The 24,091-nt window shown below is 37.6% G+C and overlaps 1 protein-coding gene across 3 annotated transcripts in view; it reads left to right on the top strand.

Annotated features, from left to right (window-relative positions):
• The window catches only part of ADAMTSL3 (ADAMTS like 3), a 319,874-nt gene that overhangs the window by 90,985 nt on the left and 204,798 nt on the right, over positions 1-24,091 (top strand). For all 3 annotated transcript variants that reach the window (XM_070494283.1, XM_014842654.3, XM_070494290.1), the window contains exon 4: positions 649-776. In XM_070494283.1, coding sequence (XP_070350384.1) covers positions 649-776 — 128 coding nt within the window. The remainder of the gene's footprint in view (positions 1-648; positions 777-24,091) is intronic.

Below are 24,091 nucleotides of genomic sequence, written 5' to 3'. Positions count from 1 at the left end.
CTTTAGGCCCCTTAATAAAGTTTTGTAACTTTATTTAAGTAATACACATCATTTTTTAAAAGTCTGAATCTACAGCTATTTATACATTTTTAACTTAAATCTCCCCCCTTCTCTTTTCTCTGGAGTATCCTGACGTGAGTCAGTGGTGACAAGTTCAGAAGACAAATTAAACCAAACTATATTCATAATTGACCCTTCCCTATTTTCTTGGACCCCTAAATCTTTACTTGCTTCGTTTTCTTGGAATGGAGCTTCTCTCAGAAGGCTCCCCAAATCCTCATGCAAAAAAGGTTTCCTTGGAGGTAGCACCTATGGGTCTGACAGAAGGGAAGTCAGAATTTCAGGGGTGAGAACTTTTTAGGTGCAAGCTTGGCCTCTGCTATGTAAGTTAAAAAACATCATAATCATCATCGTCAAAACATTGTTGATATTTAGACAATTGATTTAAATTTCAGAATAAAATTTCCGGTTTAAAATTGAGCTTAGAAGCCATCTGTACAAAACCTTCGAAAGACGGAAAGCGACTCCTACACCGCCAGTTTCCACGTAAACCTATGTTCCAGAGTAAGACACTGGAAAAACTGGGGAAGCTTTGGGATATTTCTACCACGTTTTCTATAACTTATTGTGTTTTTTTTAACGTTCTAGACCTCCAGAAACACTCGTTCAGAGGAAGAGAAAGATGGCAATTGGGATGCCTGGGGAGACTGGAGCGACTGCTCCCGGACGTGCGGGGGCGGAGCGTCATACTCTCTGCGGAGATGTCTGACTGGGAGGTGAGTGGTGGCTGCACCTGCTCTTTCTTGTGGGATGTCAGTGCCTTTGGGTGGGCGGGGAGGGGACCCAGCTTGCCTCCTGGCCTTGGAACGTACTGTGATGGGGGTGTAACATCTGCTGTGTCTAAATATTAGTCAACCCGAGGTTCTCATATTTAAATAGAAACGGTCCCATTTTCATGAGCGTGGGCCACACTCCATCCAAGTAAGGCTCCCGGCTCATAGAAGCTGGGGCCTGGGCTCGGAGTGAGGGAAGGCCTGGCATGTTAGGTCACTGGCCCAAAGTTCTCAAGACTTGGGGTAAGAGGGCAAGTCTTCTGGGTTCTGCCCTTGAGTTGTAATTTTCATTCCTTTCTTGTTCACTTTCTCTGAGCAACCCATTGAGTGAGAAGGTAATGCAAGGGCCGGCCTGGTGGCTTAGTGGTTAAGTTTGCGTGCGCCACTTTGGCATCCCGGGATTCACAGATTCAGATCTTGGGTGCAGACCTACACACCCTTTGTCAGGCCATGCTGTGGTGGCGTCCTGCATACAAAATAGAGGAAGACTGGCACAGATGTTAGCTTAGGAACAATCTTCCCCAAGCAAAAAGAGGAAGATTGGCAATAGTTGTTAGCTCAGGGCCAATCTTCCTCACACACACAAAAAAAGGTAATGCAAGTTCTGTTTTCATACCTGAGATATGTTTATATTAAATACCATTTGTTAAAATGCAAGATCAGCTTCTTAAAAAATAACACAAGCTTGAAATAAGCCCACATTCATCACGACAATTTTGAGACAGTCTGAGGTAATTCTTCACAGGGCAGTTTAAATGCTAGCCAAGGATTTCACTTCTGCTCTCAGGTAAGACAGAGCCCCAGGTTGATGGAACGCGATATGCTGGTCCCGGACAAAAGAAGACTCCAGGATTATGACAGCCATTTTCAGATTTGGGGTGTTGTCAGCTGAAAGAGTGAATTGACTTTCTGGAATGGCGTCAAGACGTAGAACAGAAACACAGAGGGAACGTTTTTTGGCCCAAGTTTGGATTTCATAGAGGTTTCTGTTTTATGACACATTAAACAGTGACCAAGCATGTCCTCTAGTTCCTTAGGACAGAGCAGAGCAAGGCAGAGCAGGGCAGCTGAGAGAGTGTAAACGTGGCCTTTGAGAAGGCGGGCCCTTGGTCCAGGCCAGGAGGGCCTGGGAAGGCGGCTGGAGACACTGTTGGTATCATTACCCCAGGGTGAGATCTGATCAGAGCACTGAACACTGAGTAAATGGGTGCAGGACCGCATCCAGGGACTGATGTTGCAAAGATAATGTGGTTCTCACCCCCAGCTGTCACCCCGGCAGGGAATGAAGGCCTTTTCTCTGTTTGGCTTGGGCAGTGTGGAAGGATGGTACAATGTTGTGTTGCACTGGATGAGGCCTGCAGTAGGAGGGCAAGTCTGGTGGGCAAGGGTGCAGGAGGGGCTTCTTATGTGAGGGATAAGTTCTTTCCCACTGCTGGTGAGTCAGTTGAGGGAGTCTCCAGGTGGAAGCTGGAGTGGGGAAGCTGCGACATTGGCACTTCTCCGTGGCCTCTACATCTGAAGAGTCTAAATGATTTGCAATTAATGGCAGGGTTTGGGTGGGAAAGGCGTGGGTTTGTGTTTGTCTTTTTTTAAGTAGTATGTACTTGTATTTGTTAAAACGAATTAGAGGGGATATATCAAGGACATAAATGACCACTTTTATCCTATTGTCATACAACCCAAATGCTTACGTACTTATTGGTTATTTTGTTACTTTTTAAGATTTCTGTGATTTTTACCTGGAATATAATTTTGCCAAGTGACCTTCCTCAGTGTGTGAGTGAATTTACATCTCCTCTTTCCATACTGGGGTCAGCTGCTCGTGAAAAGGCTTTGGGTAAGGAAAGGCAGCTGATTAGCTACTTCTGTCTTTCCTGCACCCACTGCGGTTGGGAGATTTGGGGCTGAGGGGAGGCACAGTGGGAGGAGAGTTCTGCCTTGCCTGTAGTGAGCAGGGACTGGTGCTCTCTGGATTGGGTGTTCAGAGCCGGCTCCTTCTGTTGTGAGCGCTTCGATGGATGTTTCTGAGACAATAGCTCCCCTTCTCTCTCCAATCCCTTGGGATCTCTTGCCTGCATTTCCCTTGAGCCATGCTAGTCACCATCCTTTGTCTTGGTAATGCTGTGCTTTCCTCAGCTCTTGGACAGCAAGGCATACTCCCAGCTTCTCCCCGTCATGCCTCCTCACTCCTCGGTGGCCGTCTTGGTGGGTTCCTAAGACAAGCCCATTCTGGCTCTCTTGCATGTGGCCTCCATCTGGTTCACCGGAAACCTGCGTGTGACCTTTGCTAAACAAACTCTTGACGAGGCGTTCGGGGAGTTAATACAGCCACACCTGCTCTGCCTACACAGGTCACTGCAGCTGTCGCTCAGCCCTGAAATTTCTCAGGTGTGAACTGGACACCAGCCAACTGCAGGAGACACACGTTGAACTCTTCAAGTGGTGTCCCCAAGATTTCTTCCTCTTGACTTGGTGTTAGCACATTGGAGCCCTCATCCCTTCTCTTTCTTGGTGGGGCAGAATAAGAGTTGGGATCATAGCTTAGATTTCTTAAGGAAATCTTCAGAAATCCTTCCACTATGTACATCTCCAGCTCCAGACCTTTGTTATACCTCCATGTGTGTAAGGAGTTTAACAATTGTGAATTAAATTGACACAGAGCCTGCCCTCATGGTTCTTATGGTCTAGGAGGACAAACAATAAACAAGCATGTGATCAAATTATACATCATTAAAAATTGTGTCAAGGGGAGAGAGATCCCTTATCTGGGAAGTCCTCTGTGCTGAGGGTCTGTGCTGAGACCTGATTGCTGAGAGGACGTCAGTTATGTGAAAGGGGAGGGCTATGGCACATAAAACTCAGGTAGTGGGAGCAGCATACGTAGAGGTGCTGGAGTAGGAAATGAAAAGGCGCTTCGACGCCTGGAGAACAGTGGACAAAGGGAAAAGGCAGAATGGGCCGATGCTGAAGAAGAAGGGAGATTGTAGGCCAAGGTACAGAATCTGGTTCTCAGACTTCTAGTTTCAAGTACTAGTAAACTTCAAAAGAAACTGTATTTGGAACTGACACAGGTTGTCAATTTTTTATTTGGTCAAATGAGGACAAAAATAAAAACAAAACTCAACAATGGTCTACCATCACAGGCTTTTCAATAAAAGAATTACCCTCAGATTCTTTTCATTTTAATATCAAAAAGTAGGACATGATCGTAGATTAAAAGCCCTACCTTTAAATTGAATTCATTTAGCTTTATACAAATCCACTGTTTGCCCTTATTTGTCTCAGTTCACTTTGGGCTAATTAAAAACTATGACAGATATTGATAGTCCAACGATGGGAAATTGGGAACGAGAGCAGAAAAGGGACTTTATCAGAGCCCTGTTTTTCATCTGGGCTTTCACCAATTCTTAAGCAGTAAGAGGCAGAGGAGTCAAACAGAAAGCAGCTGCTGACAGGCTGAGAAGCGAAGCAGATTGATAGGCAGTCTCATTGTCCTGGGACACAAAATCGGGGGCTCAAAGCCCTGGTAAACACCTCGGTGACCAGTTAGCATCCCTAAAGGACTGTCCCCTAGGAGAGAGGGAGAATCAGCTTTCAATGGACCAGGTATTCCTAAGACTGAAACCGAGTCTTGAGTTAGCTCAACCCTAATTCGACAATAAAATCTGTTGCCATTCCAACTGCCTCCAGGAAGTTTTTTTTAAAAAGATGGTGTTTAAAAAAAGACCCTGGAGGAAGTTGACATCCACTAGAGGTTATACAAGCTTTGATGGATCATGCACGTAATTCAATAAAACATTACCAGTCTTATTGTGAGACAGGGCCAAGAGAAAAAAGCAGACGATAGAAACGGGTACTATAGTTATTAGACCTGTGTGTTACGAAACACTCAACAAAACAAAATCCCCGTAATAAATATGTTCACAAAAATAGACAAAATACAGGATTTCACCAGAGAACTGGAATCCATAAAATAGAATGAAATGGAAACTTGAGAAGAGAAATATATGCTGTCTAAAATTATACACTAAATAGATGGCCTTAATAGCTGATTAGAAATAGCGGAAGAGAGTGTATGTTTGTAGAAATGTCCAGGCTAAAATTATGGAGGGGGGAAAATATGGAAAATAGAATAAGGAATGTATGGAACAAGGTGAAGAGGTCCAAAACATGTAATTGGAGTCCTAAAAGGAAAAGAGAGAGAGAATAGGGTAGAAGCACTATTTGAAGAGATAGTAACCAAAAGTTTTCCAAAGTTGTTGATATAAAGATATTAAGCCACAAATTCAAGAAACTCTGCAAACCCTAAACAGAATAAATATGCATAAACACGTGGAAGAAAATCTTAAAAGGAGCCAGGGAAATAAGACACATTCCCTTCAAAGGAGCAAAATTAAGGTTGACTGCTAACTTCTCATTAGAAGATAATGAGATCACCTGTTGAACATCTTGAAAGAAAATGACTGTTACAAGAGAATTCTTTTCCTAGCAAAAGTATCCTTCAAATGTGAGGGTGAAATAAAAATATTTTCAGACAAACAAAAATTGAGAGAATTCTTTACCTTCTGGCTTGTGCTAAAAGAAGTGCCAAAGGGAGTTCTTTAGGTAGAAGGAAAATGATCCCATGTAGAGGATGGAAATGCGGGAAGAAATGAAGAGCAATTGAGAACATAAATATAAATGCATATTAACTGTTTAAAGCAATAATAGTAATGTTTTGGGAGCTGGCCCTGTCACCAAGTGGTTAAGTTTATGTGCTCTGCCGGCTTGGATCCTAGGCATGGACCTACACACTGCTTGTCAGGCCATGCTGTGGCAGCATCCCACATAGAACTAGAATGATCTAGAGCTAGGATATACAACTATGTACTGGGGCTTGGGGAGAAAAAAAAAAAAGAGGAAGATTGGCAACAGATGTTAGCTCAGGGCCAATCTTCCTCACCAAAAAAAAAGCATTAAAAAAACACAAAAATAACAATAGTAATTTTTTGTGGGGTTTAAATATATGTAGAATTTTAAAAAACAGGGAAACGATGACATAAAATTTGAGAAGAGAGTAAATGGAGTTAAAGTGTTCTAATGTCTTTGGATTGCCCAGAAAATTGTAAAAATAACAAATTTGTATTCAATGCTTCAAAGTAAAGGATGCATGTTATAACTTCTAGGCTTAACATTAAAAGCATAATGAAAGAATTATATAATTAACCAACTATCATAGAGAAAAATAGAATATTGATAAAGTATTTGATTGGTTCCAAAGAACTCAAGAAAGGAAAGAAAAAAGAACATAGAGCGAGTGTGACAAATAGAAAACAACTGTTAAGATGGTAGATTTGAACCCCCCAGTATATCAGCTTTTACATTAAATGTAAATGGGCTAAGTATTCCAGTTAAAAGATAAATGTTGTTGGCCTGTAAAACAAAAATTAGGTGCTGCTTACTAGAGACAACCCTTAAATATAAGGACACTGAAAGGCTGAAAATAAAAGCATTGAAAAAAACCATAATACGTGACACTAATTAAAAGAAAATTGTTGAAGCTGTACTAATATCAGACAAGGTAGAAACTAAGGAAAGAAGTATTATCAGGAATAAAGAGGGCTCATGAAAATACAGTATATCAAAACTTGGAGGAAGTACCTATATCCATCTTTATAGGGAAGTTTATAGCCCCACATGCATCTATTAGAAAAGAACTGGCTGAAAACAATCAATGGTCTAATCTTTTTTTTTTTTTTTTTAAAAATACTTCCATTCTTTTTTTTTTTTTTAAAGATTTTATTTTTTCCTTTTTCTCCCCAAAGCCCCCCGGTACATAGTTGTGTATTCTTCGTTGTGGGTTCCTCTAGTTGTGGCATGTGGGACGCTGCCTCAGCGTGGTCTGACGAGCAGTGCCATGTCCGCGCCCAGGATTCGAACCGATGAAACACTGGGCCGCCTGCAGCGGAGCGCGCGAACTTAACCACTCGGCCACGGGGCCAGCCCCTCAATGGTCTAATCTTGCATTTAAGAAATAAGAGCAAATTTAGAAAATCTGCATATATGTATACATGTGTACATATGTATGTGTGTTTATCTGCAAGTCCTCCTACTCCTTATTAATTGAAGGGAGCTCCTGCACTCCGTGGGAGAAGTGCCCTCCTTCCATCTGGGTGAGAGTCACTGCTTTAGATCCATTGCAGCTTGGTGTCAGTATGGAGAGTGAACAGGAAGCTGCAGTCGAAGGCATGTGTGGGAACAATGCCTTTCTGCAAATGTTTCTTTTCCTATGATTTTTGTGGCTTTCCTTTATTTGGAGATCGTCTCTGAAGTCCCCATGCTTCACGTTACCCTCCAGAATACCCCAGTCCACCTAGGCATTGAATGTTGCACAGGGACGCCCCCATCCAGTGGGATCTTTCGTGCCTCCACGTGTTTGTCTTATTCTAGCCACCCCTTTGCCACTGATGGCCAGGAATTCTGGCTGCATCACCTGTCACATTAATTTAGTGGTATTGATGCATTCTCTTGTGGATCTCATCCACTTCATTCACAGGCAGCCTTCTTTTTTGTGTACAGTGAATAGTATATTTGCGTACTCTCCTTTAATTCAGTCTTGCTTGCACCATATATTGAAGTTTCTGGCTTATGTCTAGCCTCTGTGAATTTCCAGACACGATGTAGAGATGTTAACTTATTAATGTTCTTTTTTGGTGATTTCACTGTGCATTTGTAAGGGGAAGGAGTTCAGAATATGTGCTCACATTACCATCTCTATTTAAAATCTTTCTTTCATGTTTTCTTTTCTGAAATTTTACCTCTGGCAATTTGGAAATTATATATATGTATATCCTGTTTTTATTTTACTGGTAATTGAATTTAAGGTGTTTGAAAACCCTATTTTCATAATTGCTTTATGACTCAATCTAACTCTAATAAACCACCACTATTTGAGCTTTTGCTATTTCTTAGACAATGCCAATAATAAAATAGTTTCTTTTGATTTCTCTCTATGTAAGCTGATAAATATTTTATGCATTTCTTTTTCTCTCCCACTTCTTGGGTTTTGTTATTATAATTTGGGATTTTATACTCAGTTTATCGGCATGGTTTTTCCCCTTTATATCTTTTCTTTCATACTCCTATTTCAAGCCATTGTTGAAACTTAATTGTGCACGTGTGCATTCATTACTTCGTGCTCATTGTCAGTCTTGTCAGTTCTTCATTTTGAATCATCGCTTTGTTGGCAGAGACATGCTTTGAGCTGTGCTTCTGGAATTTTAATGTGCATATGAATCACCTAGGGATCTTGTTAAAATATAAACTTTGATTCAGTGAGTCTGGAGTGGGGCCCAGGTGCTTTCATTTCTAACAGATTCCCAGGTGATGTCAATGCTGCTTGTCAGTGGACCACACTTCACGCAGCAAGGCTTGATAGCGTTTTTTAATTTCAGGAAAAAGTTGTGACTCTTATACTTTATGAGTCCTTACATATCTGAAAATGTCTTTCTCTTGCCTTCACATGTAAACAGTGAATGGCTTATTTGGGTATAAAATTCCTGAGTCACAGCTGTACCCTCTCAGGACTCAGAAGTTTTTTCCATAGAGTTTGGTATACAGTGTTGCTCATAGACCTCTCGGGCCAGCTTGATTTTTGTCCTTCTTTTGTAGATATCCTATTTGTTCTGGCTACCTATAGAAGTCTTTATTTTTCCCTTAAGTCAAGAGTTTTACAAGGTGGTGTCTAGCTGTCAGTCTCTTTTTATTTATTTTTCCCTGGCACCTGGTGGCCACTTTTGTTGTATAGATTTAGATTTCTTTTTATTGTGGGAAAACTTTTCTTCTATTATATCATTCACTGTTGGTTCTTGCCCCTTTGTTCTGGCCTCTTCTCCATGAACACCAGTTATTTCTGTCTGTCTGCCACTTTTACTATGTCCTTTTTAATCACTTGCATCTCTTTTTTTCTTTTCCTGTGTATTTGAGAGTGATTTTCAAGATCCTTGCCACTTGAGTTTTTTTTTTCTGATCTGTTGACTTCTAAGGAAGTTTTAAAATGCTGCTGTGGCATATTTGTTACCTTGCATTCTTTCCTTCCCTTTAAACCTGGCTTTTTTGTGTGTCTATTGTTTTAATCGTCTACATCCTATATATGCTTTTGTGTCTTTTATTAGTGTGATATCAGGCTAATTCTTATTCTTCAAGGTCATCTCATTTAGGAAGCTATCTTGACACCTCTGTCTAACTATGATATTCCCCTTTTGTGTTTCCTATTGTTGGCAAAATAGCACTGCTTTTAGGAAAGGGACAATGTCTTCACCACTCCAAGATCTAACAGTATCTCGCGTGTGATTAGGATCCAAACAATGAGAATTGACAAAGTAGATAAGTGAATGTGTGTTCCCTGTCACCTCACATATTTTGTCAATGCTCTTCCTTCTTCTCAAAGCATCCTTTTCTCCTTTTTCTGGTTGATACATAGTTGAATTTGAAACTCCTTTGAATCCCCATTTCTTCCTTTAAGCTTTTGTTGGCAGTTCCTCTCCTTTACAAGGTCAGGTGCAATGCTTCTGTGTTTCCTTAGAATCTTGTGAATACTTTTATCAGAGTTCTATTTCAATGTGTTTTTTTGTGTTTCTATTTCCACAATTCAAACAAAACTTTAAGTGGTGTAGATGGTGTCTTTTATCTCTTTATCTTGTGTCCACCGTTATTACTGACACATAGTGGAAATTTAGTAAATTTTGTTCCATAAATAAATAGATAAATGAATTAATAAATTCTAGGGTTGATTCAAGAAAAGCCTGCTTGACTATAGTATGGGTCTGTGGGATAGGTAACGAGGGATAATTTTGTGAACAGTATTGAAAACTATATTGGGGAATACAGACTTTTTGCAGTGAGATTTTTTAAAAGATTTTATTTTATTTATTTATGTTTTCCGTACAGGTACATGTATATAGTTTAAAGAGCCAAATAGCTCAGCAAAGCGTGGGGTGAAAACAACAGTTTCTTTATCTCCTTCCTCCCATTTTCTCGTTCCCCGGGGGCAGCTGCTATTAACTCTTTGCTCTGATTCTCTTTAGGTTTATTCTAAATTTCTAAATGACATGCTGTATTGCAACTTCCTGACTGCTCAGTTCGAGGCCTTATCTATTAGCTTCACACTTTGGAAGATGAGGATTTAGCAATATTTCACACCTCTTGGTCCCTGTGTGCATGTGCACACACACACCTATTCTCTCTCTCTCTCACTTCCAGTTCCTCATTCCAGGGTTACATGTAACTTTGTCTAGACCGATACTCAGTGTTTAAATTGTTGTCACTATGTCTTTATACTATTCACTATAGCTGAGTCATGTGATCTACTGTAATTATTTTTCCTTTCCTGAGTATTTTTTTCTTTTCTCTCGAGTCAACAGTTGCCTTGTCTTCTGCTGGCTTGTTTTCTTAGTTTCCTACATGTTTATCACTAATTCAGAGAAATTACTCTAATTTTCACTCACTTTTCTAATTTTCATTCTCCTTCATATTCTTTTAGACTTTTCTTCTGGAGAATTCTTACTGGCCTTCAGCTGAATCGCTTGCTCTCCAGCTGGGAACTCAGGGGCCTCTTGGAATCTCATCTTTCTGTCCTCCTGTCTGTCGTTTCTCTCTCTCCTGTGTTAGATCCGCTTCCTCATCACCTCTCTTCCTTTTTCTTAATTACCTTCTCATTTTTATGGAATACATTCCTGGATATCTGAGAATGTCTTTATTTTACCCTCAAAGTTAAATGATGACTTTCTAGGTATGAAATTATATAGAAATTATTTTCCCTCAAAACTTGAAGGCATTGCTCCACCATCTTCTAATAAAAAGCGATGTATTAAGAAACCTGAAGGCATTCTGACTTCCTAATCTTTTTTTCTCCTCTCTGAAGCATGGTGCTCCCGGTGTTCTAAAATCTCATAATGCTCTGTCTCGGTTTGGGTCTGTTTTCATCCATTTGTTGGACACAGAGCAGACCCTTTGTATAAGTATGAATACTTATTCCTTTTGGTCTTGAATTATTTCTTTGATGATTTCTTCTCTTCGTTTTTCTCTATTCTCTTTTGTTGAAACTCCTATTATTCAGATATTGGACTTCCTATTTTCTTCTCTTTGTCCATTTGCCCTACTTTCTAAGAGATTTACTTAAACTTATTTTCCAACTCTCTTACTAGGTATTTTATATGTCTTTCTTTCCCTCTCTCTTTATTTTTTTCTGAGATTTTTTTTTGTTCCTTAAATGTATTTTTAAATCGCATTCTGTCCCTGATTTACAGGTACGGTATCTTTTGTTTGTTTGTCTCTGAGGATATGAATAGACTTTTTTAGGGGGAGTTTTCTTCCTCTTGTATAGTCTCAGTTCCTTCCAAAGTACTGTTTTCTGGTTTTTGTTTGTTTGTTTGTCTTTGTCACTGCATTTCACATTAAAGCCTTTTCTAAGATTTCTGGTGATCCTTATTTGTTTTTTCATATTGAAGGAAAAAAGTCTGCACTTAATTGTAGGGAGATGTGGCTGATCGGTCTCTGTGCCTGATGGTGTCTGTAGATATTTCATTTTGAGCTGCTCTGATTTCTCAGACAGGGACCTTCTGATTTCAATATTCTAGGACAGAAAGCTGGGGTCTCAGCATTAAATACATGCATTTTTATTTAATCCCTCTTTTTAATATGGTACCTATGCCCTTAATTGTACCCAGTTATTTGTCAGTCCAGCGACTTTCTGTTTTACCCTCTTTAGACAATAACACAGTATTTTGCCAAAGTAAAGAAGGAGACTCCAAATCTTGGAGTCTTACTGCTTCTTAAACAGACTTACAACCAGTTGATGCCACTTTCACAAGTGTCTGATGTGCCACTTCTGGAGCCTTTTGTAAGTTCTGTAGAGCAAATTGAGTTACTTCCAGGAAGGCCTCATAGCTGTCTTGGGACCTACCTTTCTTCGGTCTATGAAGTCCAAAGATATCCTTAGTATGAAGTAGGTAAGTAGTTCCATAACTATGATGGAAATTGAATTTATAATAAAAAAAGTCTTTTTACTCCTAAACAATCTCCAGGCCCAGACTGTATCACTGGCAAATTCTACCAAGCTTTTAATAAAGGATTTACACCAATTCCACACAATCTCTTCCAGAAAATAAAAGAGGAAGGAACACTTCCCAATTCACTTTATGAATCTAGTGTTACTCTGATACCAAAAAACAGACAAAGACTATATAAAAAAAACCCAAAACTACAGACAATATCCCACATGAGTGTAGTAGATATAAAAATTGTCAACAAAATACTATGAAATAGTATTAAAAAATGTATGAGAAGAATTATACACCATGACCAAGTAGGGTTGATTTCAGGGATGTAAGGCTGGTTCAATATTTGAAAATCAATCAATGTAATTCAGCCAGTTAATAAACTAAAGAAGAAAAAAATCATAGGATCCTATCAATTGATGCAGAGAAAGAATTTGACAAAGTCAGCACCAATTCGTGATAAGGAATGATCAGAAAAATAGGAATAGAGGGGAATGTCCTCAATTTGATAAAGAATATCTAAAAACTTACAGTTAACATTTTGTGTTGTACTTAAAGTTGAAAGACTGAAAACTTTCCCCCTAAGATCAGGAAAGGGGGAATCTCTTATTCCACATAGTGCAATAAGACAAGAAAATAAAATAAAATATGTACAGATCAAAAAGAAGAAATGAAACTGACCTTATTTGCAGATGACATTTTTGTCTATGTAGAAAATCTCAAGGAATCTACAAAATAACTCCCAGAACTAAAAATGAGTTTGACAAGGTCACAGGATGCAAAATAAACATTCAAAAATCTATTTTATTTCTTTAATAGCAATGAATGTGTAGAGTAAAATTAAAAATCATTTACAAAATCATTTACAGTCACTCAAAAAGATTAAATGTTTAGGTGTAAATCTAACGGAACATATACATGAACACAGCAACGTGCTGATGGAAGAGATAAAGATCTAAGTAAGTGGAGAGGCTGTGTTTATGCATTGGAAGACTTAGAGTAGTAAAGACATAAGTTCTCCCAAATTGACTTAGAGGTTTAACCTGTTTTCACTCAAAATTCCAGCAACTTTTTTTGTAGATATAAACAAAATTATTCTAAGATTTATATGGAAAGGCACAATTCCTAAAATAGCTAAAACTATTTGGGACAAAGAAAACCAAAACAGTAAAGTAGGAGGAATCAGTCTATGTGATCTCAAGACTTATTATATAGCTGCGGTAATCGATACTGTGATATTGGAAGAAGGATAAGCGCATTGATCAATGGGAGAAACTGTTTGCAAACCATGTATCTGCAAAGGCCTGGTATCCATATTAAGAACTCTTAAAAACCAACAATTAAAAAACAAACCACCCAGTTAGAAATGAACAAAAGATATGAACAGATATTTCACCAAAGAGGATACATAGAAAATAAGTGCATGAAAATATGCTTAATATCACTAGCTATTAGGAAAATGCAAATTAAACCCACAATGGGATATCATTACATATCTATCAAAATAGCTAAAAAAAAAAAAAAAATAGTGACAACACGAAATGCTGGCAAGGATGCAGAGAAACAATCACTTCTGCGTTGGTGGTGGGAATGTAAAGTAGTATAGCCACTCTGGAAAACAGTTAAGCAGTTTCTTAAAAAAAATAAACATACAACTACCGTACAATGCAGCAGTTGTACTCCTGGGCATTTATCCCAGAGAAATGAAGGCTTGAGTTCACATGAAAAACTGTGCATGAATGTTTATAGCAGCTTTACTCATAATATCCAAAAGATGGGAACAGCCCAGATGCCTTCAGTGAGTGAATAGTTAAAAAAACTATAGTACATCCATGCTGTGGAATGCATACTACACAGCAGTTAAAAAAAATTAACCACAGATATATACAAGGACCTGGTTGAATCTCCAGAGAATTATGCTGAGGTAAAAAGCAAAAACAAAATACAAACAAACAAAAAAACCCCATTGTCCAAAGGTTACATGCTATATGATTCCATTTATATGATGTTCTTGAAATGACAAAAATTATAGAAATGGAAAACAGATTAATAATTGACAGATATTAAGGAGGAGGTGAGAGTGGGAAGAAACAAGGTACAGCTATAAAAGGCAACTTGAAGGGATCCTAGGGTGATAGAAATTTTCTGTATTTTGACTGTATTAATGTTAGTATCCTGGTTGTGTTTTTGTACTATAGTTTTACAAGATGCTCCCATTAAGAGAAACAGGATACGTGGGATCTCTTTTCATTATTTCTTACAAGTGCATGTGATTTACAGTTATTTTAAAAGAGTCAATTCAATTTAAAAAACACCTAGAAATGCCAGATGAAATAGGACAGAAATCTTTTTAAAAGTCAAGCTGAATGAAGAGATAGTCCATGTTCATGGATAGGAAGACAATATTGTTAAGATGTCAGTACCTCCCAACTTGATCTATAGAATCAATGCAATCCCAATCAAAATCCCAGCAAGTTATTTTGTGGCTATCGGAAAACTGATGCTGAAGTTTATATAGAGAGGGAAAATATCTGGAACAGCCAATACAATACTGAAGGAGAAGAACAAAGTTGGAAGACTAATGCTGCCTGACTTCAAGACTTAGTAAAAAGCTGCAGTAATCAAGACAATGTGGTATTGGTGAAAGAATGGGCAAATAAATTAATGGAACAGAATAGAGAGCCCAGAAATAGACCTCCATAAATATAGTCAACTGATCTTTGACGAAGGAGCAAAGACAATACAATGGCGTAAAGGCTGTCTTTTCAACAAATAATGCTGGAACAACTGGACATCCATATGCAAAAAAAAGAATCTAGACACAGACCTTATATATATGTATACACCCTTCATAAAAAATAACTCAAAATAGATCACAGGCCTAAGTATAAAACACAAACCTATAAAACTGCTAAAAGATAACATAGGAGAAAACCTGGATGACCTTGGGCATGGCAGTGACTTTTTAAGTAGAACGTCACACACAGGCACGATCCATGAAAGAAATAATTGATAAACTGGACTTCATTAAAACTAAAAACTTCTGCTCTGCAGAAAACAGTGTCGAGAGAATGAGAAGACCAGCCACAGCCTGGGAGAAAATAAATTCAAAAGACACATCTAATAAAAGACTGTTATCCAAAATATACAAAAAACTCTTAAAGCTCAACAATGAGAAAACAACTCGATTAAAAAATGGGCCAAAGACCTTAACAGACACTTCACCAAACAAGATATATAAATGGCAAATAAGCATTTGAGAAGATGCTCCACATCATATGTCATCAGGAAACTAAAACAACAATGTGATACTACTACACAGCTATTAGAATGGCCAAAATCTGGATCCACTGGCAACACCAAATGCTGGTGAGGATGTGGAACAACAGGAACTCATACATTGCTGGTGGGAATGCAAAATGGTATGGCCACTTTGGAAGACAGTTGGGCAGTTTCTTACAAAACTAAACATACTCTTACCATATGATCCAGCATTTGTGCTCCTTGATATTTACCCAAAGGATCTGAAAACTTATGTCCACGTGAAAACCTGCACCCGGATGTTTATAGAGGCTTCATTCATAACTGCAAAAACTTGGAAGTAACCAAGATGTCCTTCATTAGGTGAATAGATAAAGAAACTGTGGTACGTCCAGACAATGGAATATTATTTAGTGCTAAAAAGAAAAGAGCTATCAAGCCATGAAAAGACATGGAGGAATCTTAAATGCATATTACGGAGTGAAAGAAGCCAATCTGAAAAGGCTACACACTGTATTATTCCAACTGTATGACATTCTGGAAAAGTCAAACTATGGGGACAGTAAAAGGATCAATGAGAGGGATAAGTAGGCAGAGCACAGAGGATTTTCAAAGCAGTGAGAATACTCTGTATGATACCATAATTATGGATGTATGTCATTATACGTTTATCCAAACCCATAGAATGTACAATACCAAGAGTGAGCCCTAATATAAACTGTGGACTTTGGCTGATTATGATGTGTCAATGTAGCTTCATCAGTTGTAGCAAATGTACCATCTAGTGGGGAATGTTGATAATGGGGGAAGCTATGCATATGTGGGGGCAGGGGATATATGGGAAATCTCTGCATTTTCCCTTCAATTATGCGGTGAACCTAAAACTTCTCTGAAAAAGTAAAGTCTTAATATATGTATGTATAAAAAAAGTAAAGCTGAACCTACAAGAAATTAAAGGAAACCACAGAACCAAAAACAAAGAGGAAACTGAAGGCCAGCTCAGTAAGTGCATACTGATTCTCTGCCTACCCCAGGGATGGAGATGGGATTTTCTGGTCTCTAGAACTCAGGCTGTTGAGTTTTAATTCCTTCATAATCACAAGATGTCAAGTCTTGAGTGTATGTGAGGCACAGCATGGGAACTCCAACCCTGAGATAAAGGAAGAACCATTAGTTCCATATATGTACTAATCAGATGGAATAGAGAAGAAAATACCAGCATAGGGAATTTAAATATCTTGATCTCAACACTGAAGGGAAAAAATGTCCACTTTGGAACAATGGACCTGTTCTCCTGAGAGTTTGAGGTGCGTGTGTATTGATCTATATAGCTTGTATATATTGAGTTGAATGTATATATCCTATGTGATTGTGGGAGCTTTGAGGTAAGAAATTAATATGAAAAGTGGTCTTGTAACCTGCAATAACCCTGAGGTTACTGGTAGTGGTAAAAGATAGAGAGATGTGGGTCACCAAGCCAGGCTGTATAGGATTCCTAATCCTATCAGTACAGCCCTGCTTACGATAAACTCGTAATCCTAAAATACGTAATACATAAGGAAGTATTTGCCATGAGTAAGCACCAGCAGGCACAGTACTGAAGATTTAAGGGAGAAAAGTCATACAGTTATCTAAGTCGATGCAAAAATGCATTTGATAAAATGAACACTTACTCATAGCTGGAAAGAAAAATCTTAGCAAACTAGGAATAGAGGTGTACACTCTCTTAATCCACAGTAGATATCATCCTTCATAGTAAAATGTTACTGCATTTTCTTTAGCATTAGGTCTGAGATAAGAATGCCTGCTCTGATTATTTATATTCATAATTGTACTTGAGGTCATGCTTAGTGCAATAAGGCAAGAAAACATATGAAATACGAAGATTAGACAGGAAGAAACAGAACTCTCATTATTCAGAGACTACCTGATTGTTTAGATAGAATATCCAAGAGTATCTATACATAAAATAATAGGACTAATAAAAGAGTTCATTAAGGTTGTTGGAAACAAAACTAATGCACAAATAACAACTGTATTCTTACACAGTAGGAAAAGTTAATAAGAAAGCAAAATTTCAAAAAGATACTATTTATGCTACTAACAAAATATAAGATACCTTGTAATAAATTCAATAAAAGATGTACAAGACTTTTATGAACTATTTAAAAGCTCACCTAAATAGAGAGATATAATATGTTCATAAATATGAAGTCTCAAAATCATAAAAATGCCAATTTCCCCTAACCTAATCTTTAAGCGTAATTCCAATTCTAAGAATCATGTGGAAGTACAAAGATAATGAAAACAATTTAGAGAAGAAAAAAAATGGGAGACTTGCCCAGATGCTAATTTTTTAAAATTTAACTACAATAGTAGCATGGGCACAAATAGACCAGGATAGCAAAACGGAGAGTCAAGAATCAGAAACATGCATGTATGGGAATTTGATATATATTGAAGGCGGCACTAAAAATTTGTGGAGAAAGGGTGGATATTCGATACATGGGGCTCAGATATGATTATTGATATCCAAAGGAAAAATATTAGAAAATGCCAATCTATATGAAGAATACATTCTCGGGGGGATTAAAGTCTACTTATGAAAAGCAAATGATGAAAATATTTAGAAGAAAACATAGGGGAATGTCTTTGTGATCTTCACTAAGATACAAAGAGTGTAAGTTCCAAGGGAAAATATGGTTACATTCAAGCACACTAAGAAAACACTTGATATGTATCATAAAAATATACTATCAACCCAAAGAAAAGATGAGAGTGGGAGACTCTGGACGTAAAGGATTAGTATCTGAACTATTTAAGTAACTTCTACATATCAATAAAACAAAAGCAAGAGCAAGCTAGTAGAACAATGAACAAAGGCCATGAACAGGAAATTCACAGAAGGGGAAGCTGCCTGGTCAAAGTAAATGGAAATGTTAACCTCACTAATGGAACATGCCGAAGAATGCAAAGTGAGGTATTTCGTATTCTTCAGACTGGGAAAAATTGAAAAGTTTTAAAATGTCAAATATTGACTTAGACGTGTAAAAGCAAGACCCTTCCTGCGTGACTAGTAGGGGTGAAAATTGGTTTTCCCACTTTAGAGGGCTATTTGCCAATATCTAGTGACAGCGAAGCTGTGGATGCCCACCACGGGACAGTCCTACTTGGGTTTATATGCCAGAGACACGTGTGCAGATGTGCCTAAGGAGATAGTACAAGATTGCTCATTGCAGAACAGACCTAAATCTCCATAAAATTTCAGGAAAATTGATCAATAGAAAATAAAAAGAATCGACAAATTGGGGCTGGCCCGGTTGTGTAGTGGTTAAGTTTGGACACTCCACGTCAGCGGAGTTCAGCTCCTGGGTGTGTACCTACACACTACTCATCAAGACAGACTGTGGCAGCATCCCACATAAACCTAGAAGAAGATTGGCACAGATGTAAGCTCAGGGCCAATCTTCCTCACAAAAAAAAAAGGAATCGATAGATAAATTGTGGTATGTTTATAAATTGGATTACTCTAGAACCATAAAAATGAATGAATTAAAGTTGCATCTGTCAACATAGATATTCTTGAAAACATAGTGTTGAGACAAAAAAATCAAGCTGTGGCAGGTTATGCACACTATGGTACCATTTCCTTAGTTACCTCTGGAGCGTGGGGCAAGTGAGGGGGCGAATAGGATTGAGGCCGTTTGGCAGGGAGCTTCCACCGTATTTGTAACAATACATTTCTTAAAAATCCAAACTTTTAAGAAATGATGAAGCTTACTGATGTGTCCATGAGTTTATATCATTCTCCTTTCTTTTTGGTGGACTTAACACATTTCATAATAAAATAACTATAGGAACCCAAAAACAATTCTATCCTAAATATTGCTACTATATGTTGAGTCTCCATTCCTGAAGTAGTACTTAACTTTTTCATTTTTTTTTTAGGGCTTACATAGTGTTTTTTAGTCTCTGTATGTACCAATCTTAACCTGTATTCTGAAATTTGCTCTGAGGCCTGAGAATGCCCAAGTTTGCTCACTCTCTGAGCTCATCTAATTTGATCAAATATCTGAGGCTAGAAAAGATCCTAAACCAAATATTAAAAAGTAAAGGAGACAACAGTATGTTCTGTGGTATTTACAGTAAGATAAGTGTATGTCCTTTTTCCGGCTTGGTTCCTGGCATGGGGCCAGGCTTGTGGCACACCCACTCATTCCTCTTCTCTGATGACAAACAGGGGCAGTAACATCATTTCTCTGCATACAAATTAAATCAGATTAATTCAAAAAGAAGGGCAGCAGGTTTGTTAATAATTCATTTATTCCTGCTCCCCACCTTTTTGGCAGCCCCAAACCTTACCTACCCACTCCCATATTAAGAAATTTCACTGTAATTTTGGAAGTACTCTGAGATTCTTAAGAAGGAAACCTACTTCCCTTGGAAAGCTGATCGAGTCTCTTTATCCTCAAACAGCTTTAGAGACTTATTAAATCTTCATAAATATTGAGTTCTCGTGGTCGATTTTTCTTGGAAGAGGAATATGGAGGTGGTTACATATAAAACCAAATAAAAAGCTATCCCAAAGCTTTAGAAACCATTTCAGTGCTTTCTCATTTTATCAGTGAGCTCCTTTATATTCATGATTTAGAGAAGGGGACGGATGTAGCTATTTTGCTCATTTATTTCTTTGTGGATAAAGCTATTTCAGACTTTGATTACATTTAAATGCACAGTCAGTTCTTTTGCCCTGCAAACCATACGCCAGCCAGAATGTCTCTTTCTCCTGCAGAAATTTGTAACTTAATATTCTAGTCAAGTGCCAACCATGGGAAACACAGGTTTAAGTTAACTACTATTTTTAAAAATTAATATATTTTTATTCTTCAAAACACATGCTTCTCAGTTTTTAAGACACTAGTATTTGAGTCAATATATCATCAAATGAATGTAATAAATTATAGTGCTATAAACTCCAGGGAAATTTTATTAATGTTTCTAACGTATCCTCGTGTGGAATCAACATATGTTTTTTATATATTCACAAATTTATGGCTTCAAAAATCTTCAGTTTCAGGGTGTTACGAATGTTGTAATGGATAGAAAATACATAATTGTGAAATGATGTTCTTGAATTTTCATATACTCCTGATAACCATTAGCTCTTGCATATAATAATTAGAATGAAATTAAAAACTTGAAAGTAATATTTCTGTAGCTGAGTTGCTTTGAGCCAAAGGAATCATTTCCAGAATAAGCTGGCAGGTTCTTGCTTGGGGAATTAGGACTCTAGTGTCCTTAACCTTAAAATAACTTGCATTTCATTTTATGCCTGTTTCGTAAAGTGGTCATTCATTTTCATACTAAATTGTAACCAAAGCATGCCACATCAATAGAGGCCAGTCAGTGGGTTTAGTGCGTTGTTAGGTTGGACAAAGTGAAGCAGAATGATGAAAATCTCGGCCAGATGGTTGGGTTAAAAAACCTTCCTACTGACTTGTTAAGGGAATTGAGAGAGAATCTCCCCCATCTTTATATCCACCTCCTGGTACCTAGTAGGTTCACCATCAGAGCTTCTTGGAGAAGCAATGAGTCCAAATGATACTTTATATTTTTGAGCATTCATGAAATAAAATGTTCTGTTTTCCGTATAACTTTCTGCAGCTGTAGTGGAATTTGAAATGCAGATATACTTACATTTTCGGTTTAGATTTTCAGGCTCAACACTCAAGATGCAAGTTACTGCCTCCTGGATACGAGGCTTGCCATTAGGACACAGCAGATGGCAGTGGGGTGTAGACCCCAACTATATGGTCTACACAGCAGGCCTGAAACACAGCCATAAGCTTCCTTCGACTGATATGTTCTCTCCTTTTTAGTTTAAATTTTTTTTTTTACAAAAATAGTTTTATTTCTTATTTAAATAGCAAAAATGAAACGATTACTAAAAATGCATCTGAAAAATTATTTCTGAAGTTTGAAGACACTTTTAAAGAAAATGTTATTCTTTGTAAGTTTCAAGAGTTTTCGTATTCCAGTATTTAGATCAATTCAAATACTTTCTTAAACTGTGTCTCTGTAATTTGCCTGCCCCCTTGAAATTAAAATCAAAGCTTTTTAGGTTTATAAGTCAGAATGATACAAAAAGCTTTCGGTTATCGCTTCCCTAATCTATTACCTGCTTTCCTCAATTGGGGCTTTTCCAAAATAACCAGAGTATTTTAAATTGCCCTTTCACTTTTTCTGTGATTTATTTTCTTCTTTCATCCACACATATAAAGCACAATGAAATAAGTCATGTAAGTAAATGGCCTTATCTGCTGGCGTAGCTCTTGTTTCCCAGGAGGGTGGAATCTTTTCCCTTTCAGCGAGAGAGACTTCTTCACCCTAATATGCTTTTCCCACCAGCCTCCCAGTTTGGTGCTTCTTGAATGCTTAAAATTTGATGTAGCCTCATGAAGAGTTTAATATTAAATTTCGAAGTCGTGTACCTCTGACAAGTGACAAAGATGGAAATAGACAGTGTTACAAAATACTAAGACTGGGTCAACCCATTGCAGTAATCTGGGAAGATGTTCTAATCCTCAAGTCGAGAGAATTATATTAAAAAGGGCAACTAATTGAACACCTTGTCTGTTTTCAAGTTCAGAAATTTAACTACCATTCAGGTAGTGCTTTTGGAGGCAGCTCTAATGCTGTTCTTTTCACTCCAAAACTTCTTTCTCCCACGTGCCTTCTAAATCCCATTGGGATTGCACCTCCCAGAAAACAAAGAGATGAGGAGACTAGGGCTACGCTGCAGTTGGAACAGAGAGCGAGGTTAGGGTGGGATGAGATGTAAATGGAGAAGGCTGAGTTTGAGAAGGATTGCAAAGAAAGAAAAAGGGAAAAGCAGTCTCAAAAAATATGTCAGACAATAAAAAACACAATAATCATTACGTAAAAAGAAACTCAGTCACGTGGAGGAGTAACTGTAGGAGATTTCTTGGAAGCGTAAGAGAAGCTCAAAGAAATGAGATGTATATAAGAGAACATCATAGATAGATCAATAGGGAAATAATAGGAGCAGAGAGAGGGAACCCTAACTTAAGAATTACAGGCGTTCTTGGAACAAGAGCGGTAATCAAAATCGTAATCTGAGAATAATCTGCAGCACTGCAAATAAAAACCTTAAGTATTCCAATCAAAAGAGCTCACCATTTTTGGTCAAAATCAGTAAAAGTAAACGCACAACTGGATATATTTTGACTACAATTTTTACTTCAAATACTAACAAAACAAAACGAAAAAGTCTAAGCTTCCAGACATGTACAAAAGAATGAAAATCAGACTTCTCCTCTGCAAGTCTAAGTGTCAAAAGTCAATGAAGCGTGCCCACAGTTTTGCGGAAAAAGCATCATGGAAACAGCAATGTATCTTGCTGCATTGCCTTTCCTATGTGAAGCACAAAGGTGAATAATATGCCATCCATATACTCTTCTTAGAAAAACAGCCAATCAAGTAATACCCACCAGGAGTTAAAAACTCATACATGGAAAAGTCATATTATGAAAGGACTGGCATTTGTTATCCACTTCTAGAGACGTATTCCAGATATGAACAAAAATGAAAGTATAGAGATGTTTAGCAAAGCTTTATTATATTATATAAAAAGCATTAGACTCAGCAACCCCACTTCTTAGTTTTTACCCAAGAGAAATGAAAAGCTACGTTCACACAAAACCTATATGTGAATGTTTACGGCAGTTTAGTTCATAATTGCCCCAAACTGGAAACAACCCAAATATCTAGCTGGTGAGCGGATAAACAGACTGTTGGTCATAGATACAATGGAATACTACTCAGCAATTAAAGAGGAGAAAACTACTGACACGTGCAACAACACGGATGAGTTTCAGATGTATTATGTTAAGGGAAAGAAGTCAGTCTCAAAAAGCTACAAGCTGTAAGATTCCATTTATATGACATTCTGGAAAAGGCAAAATTAATAGGACAGAAGACAAATCAGTGGTTGCCAGTGGCTGAGGGTGGGGAGAAGTTGACTACAAGGGGGTAACATGGGGGCATTTATGGGGTATGCAACTTTTCCATATATTGATTGTGGTCGTGCTTACACAACTGTATGGGTTTGTAAAAACTCATAAAATTATACACGCCCAAAAAGTGAATTTTACTGTATGTAAGTTTTAAAAGTAGGTAAAGAGAGGAGGCAGCATAAATAGCCACAAAAGGTAATGTCTGTGCAACCACATGCATATGCTTACAATATTGAATAGTATATTTAAAAATTATTAAGGTGGTAAATTTTATGTTATGTCTATTTTACCTCAATTTAAAAATATTTTAAATACAAAACTACAAAAAATATAATGTCTGTATAATGGGCTGTTATGTAGTCATTAAAACAGTTTTTCCAGGAATTATTAATAAAATGGGAAAATCCTTGTTATGTTAGATTAAAACAAATACAAAGTTGAATTAGCAGTATGATTTTACATCTGTAAATAGGTCATGGCAGAAACACTGGAAGATTAAATGCCAAAAAATTAAGAGTGAAGATCTTGGTGACGGGGTTTTGAATGATTCATTTTCCTCCTCTATACTTCTTGTCACGTTATTAGTTTTCACTTACTCCTTTTGTAATCAGTAAAAATAGAATCATTAGAAAGTATGTGCAATGAGTTATGTATTTCTGAAATAGACTCTATTAATCATTTCATATAGGTTCATATTTAAATCATGCCAGCAAAAGAATGATCTCTTCAGGTCCACTTCTTAAAAATTTCTGTTTTTGTAGGACTAAATATTTTAAAACAGTCAAAATAGTATCTACTGACTTTTACTTCAAGGTGATGAGTTAAGCCTCTGTTTAGCTTTCCTCGCTCCCAGTTTGCCATTGAATTGGCCAGGGAGACATAAAAGGTAAAAATATGTAACTCCATTGAAAAATTGGGAAACGTA

The sequence above is a fragment of the Equus asinus genome, chromosome 2 (assembly GCF_041296235.1).
Source record: "Equus asinus isolate D_3611 breed Donkey chromosome 2, EquAss-T2T_v2, whole genome shotgun sequence".
NCBI classification, from domain to species: domain Eukaryota; kingdom Metazoa; phylum Chordata; class Mammalia; order Perissodactyla; family Equidae; genus Equus; species Equus asinus.
This window is presented reverse-complemented; position numbering and strand designations above follow the sequence as displayed.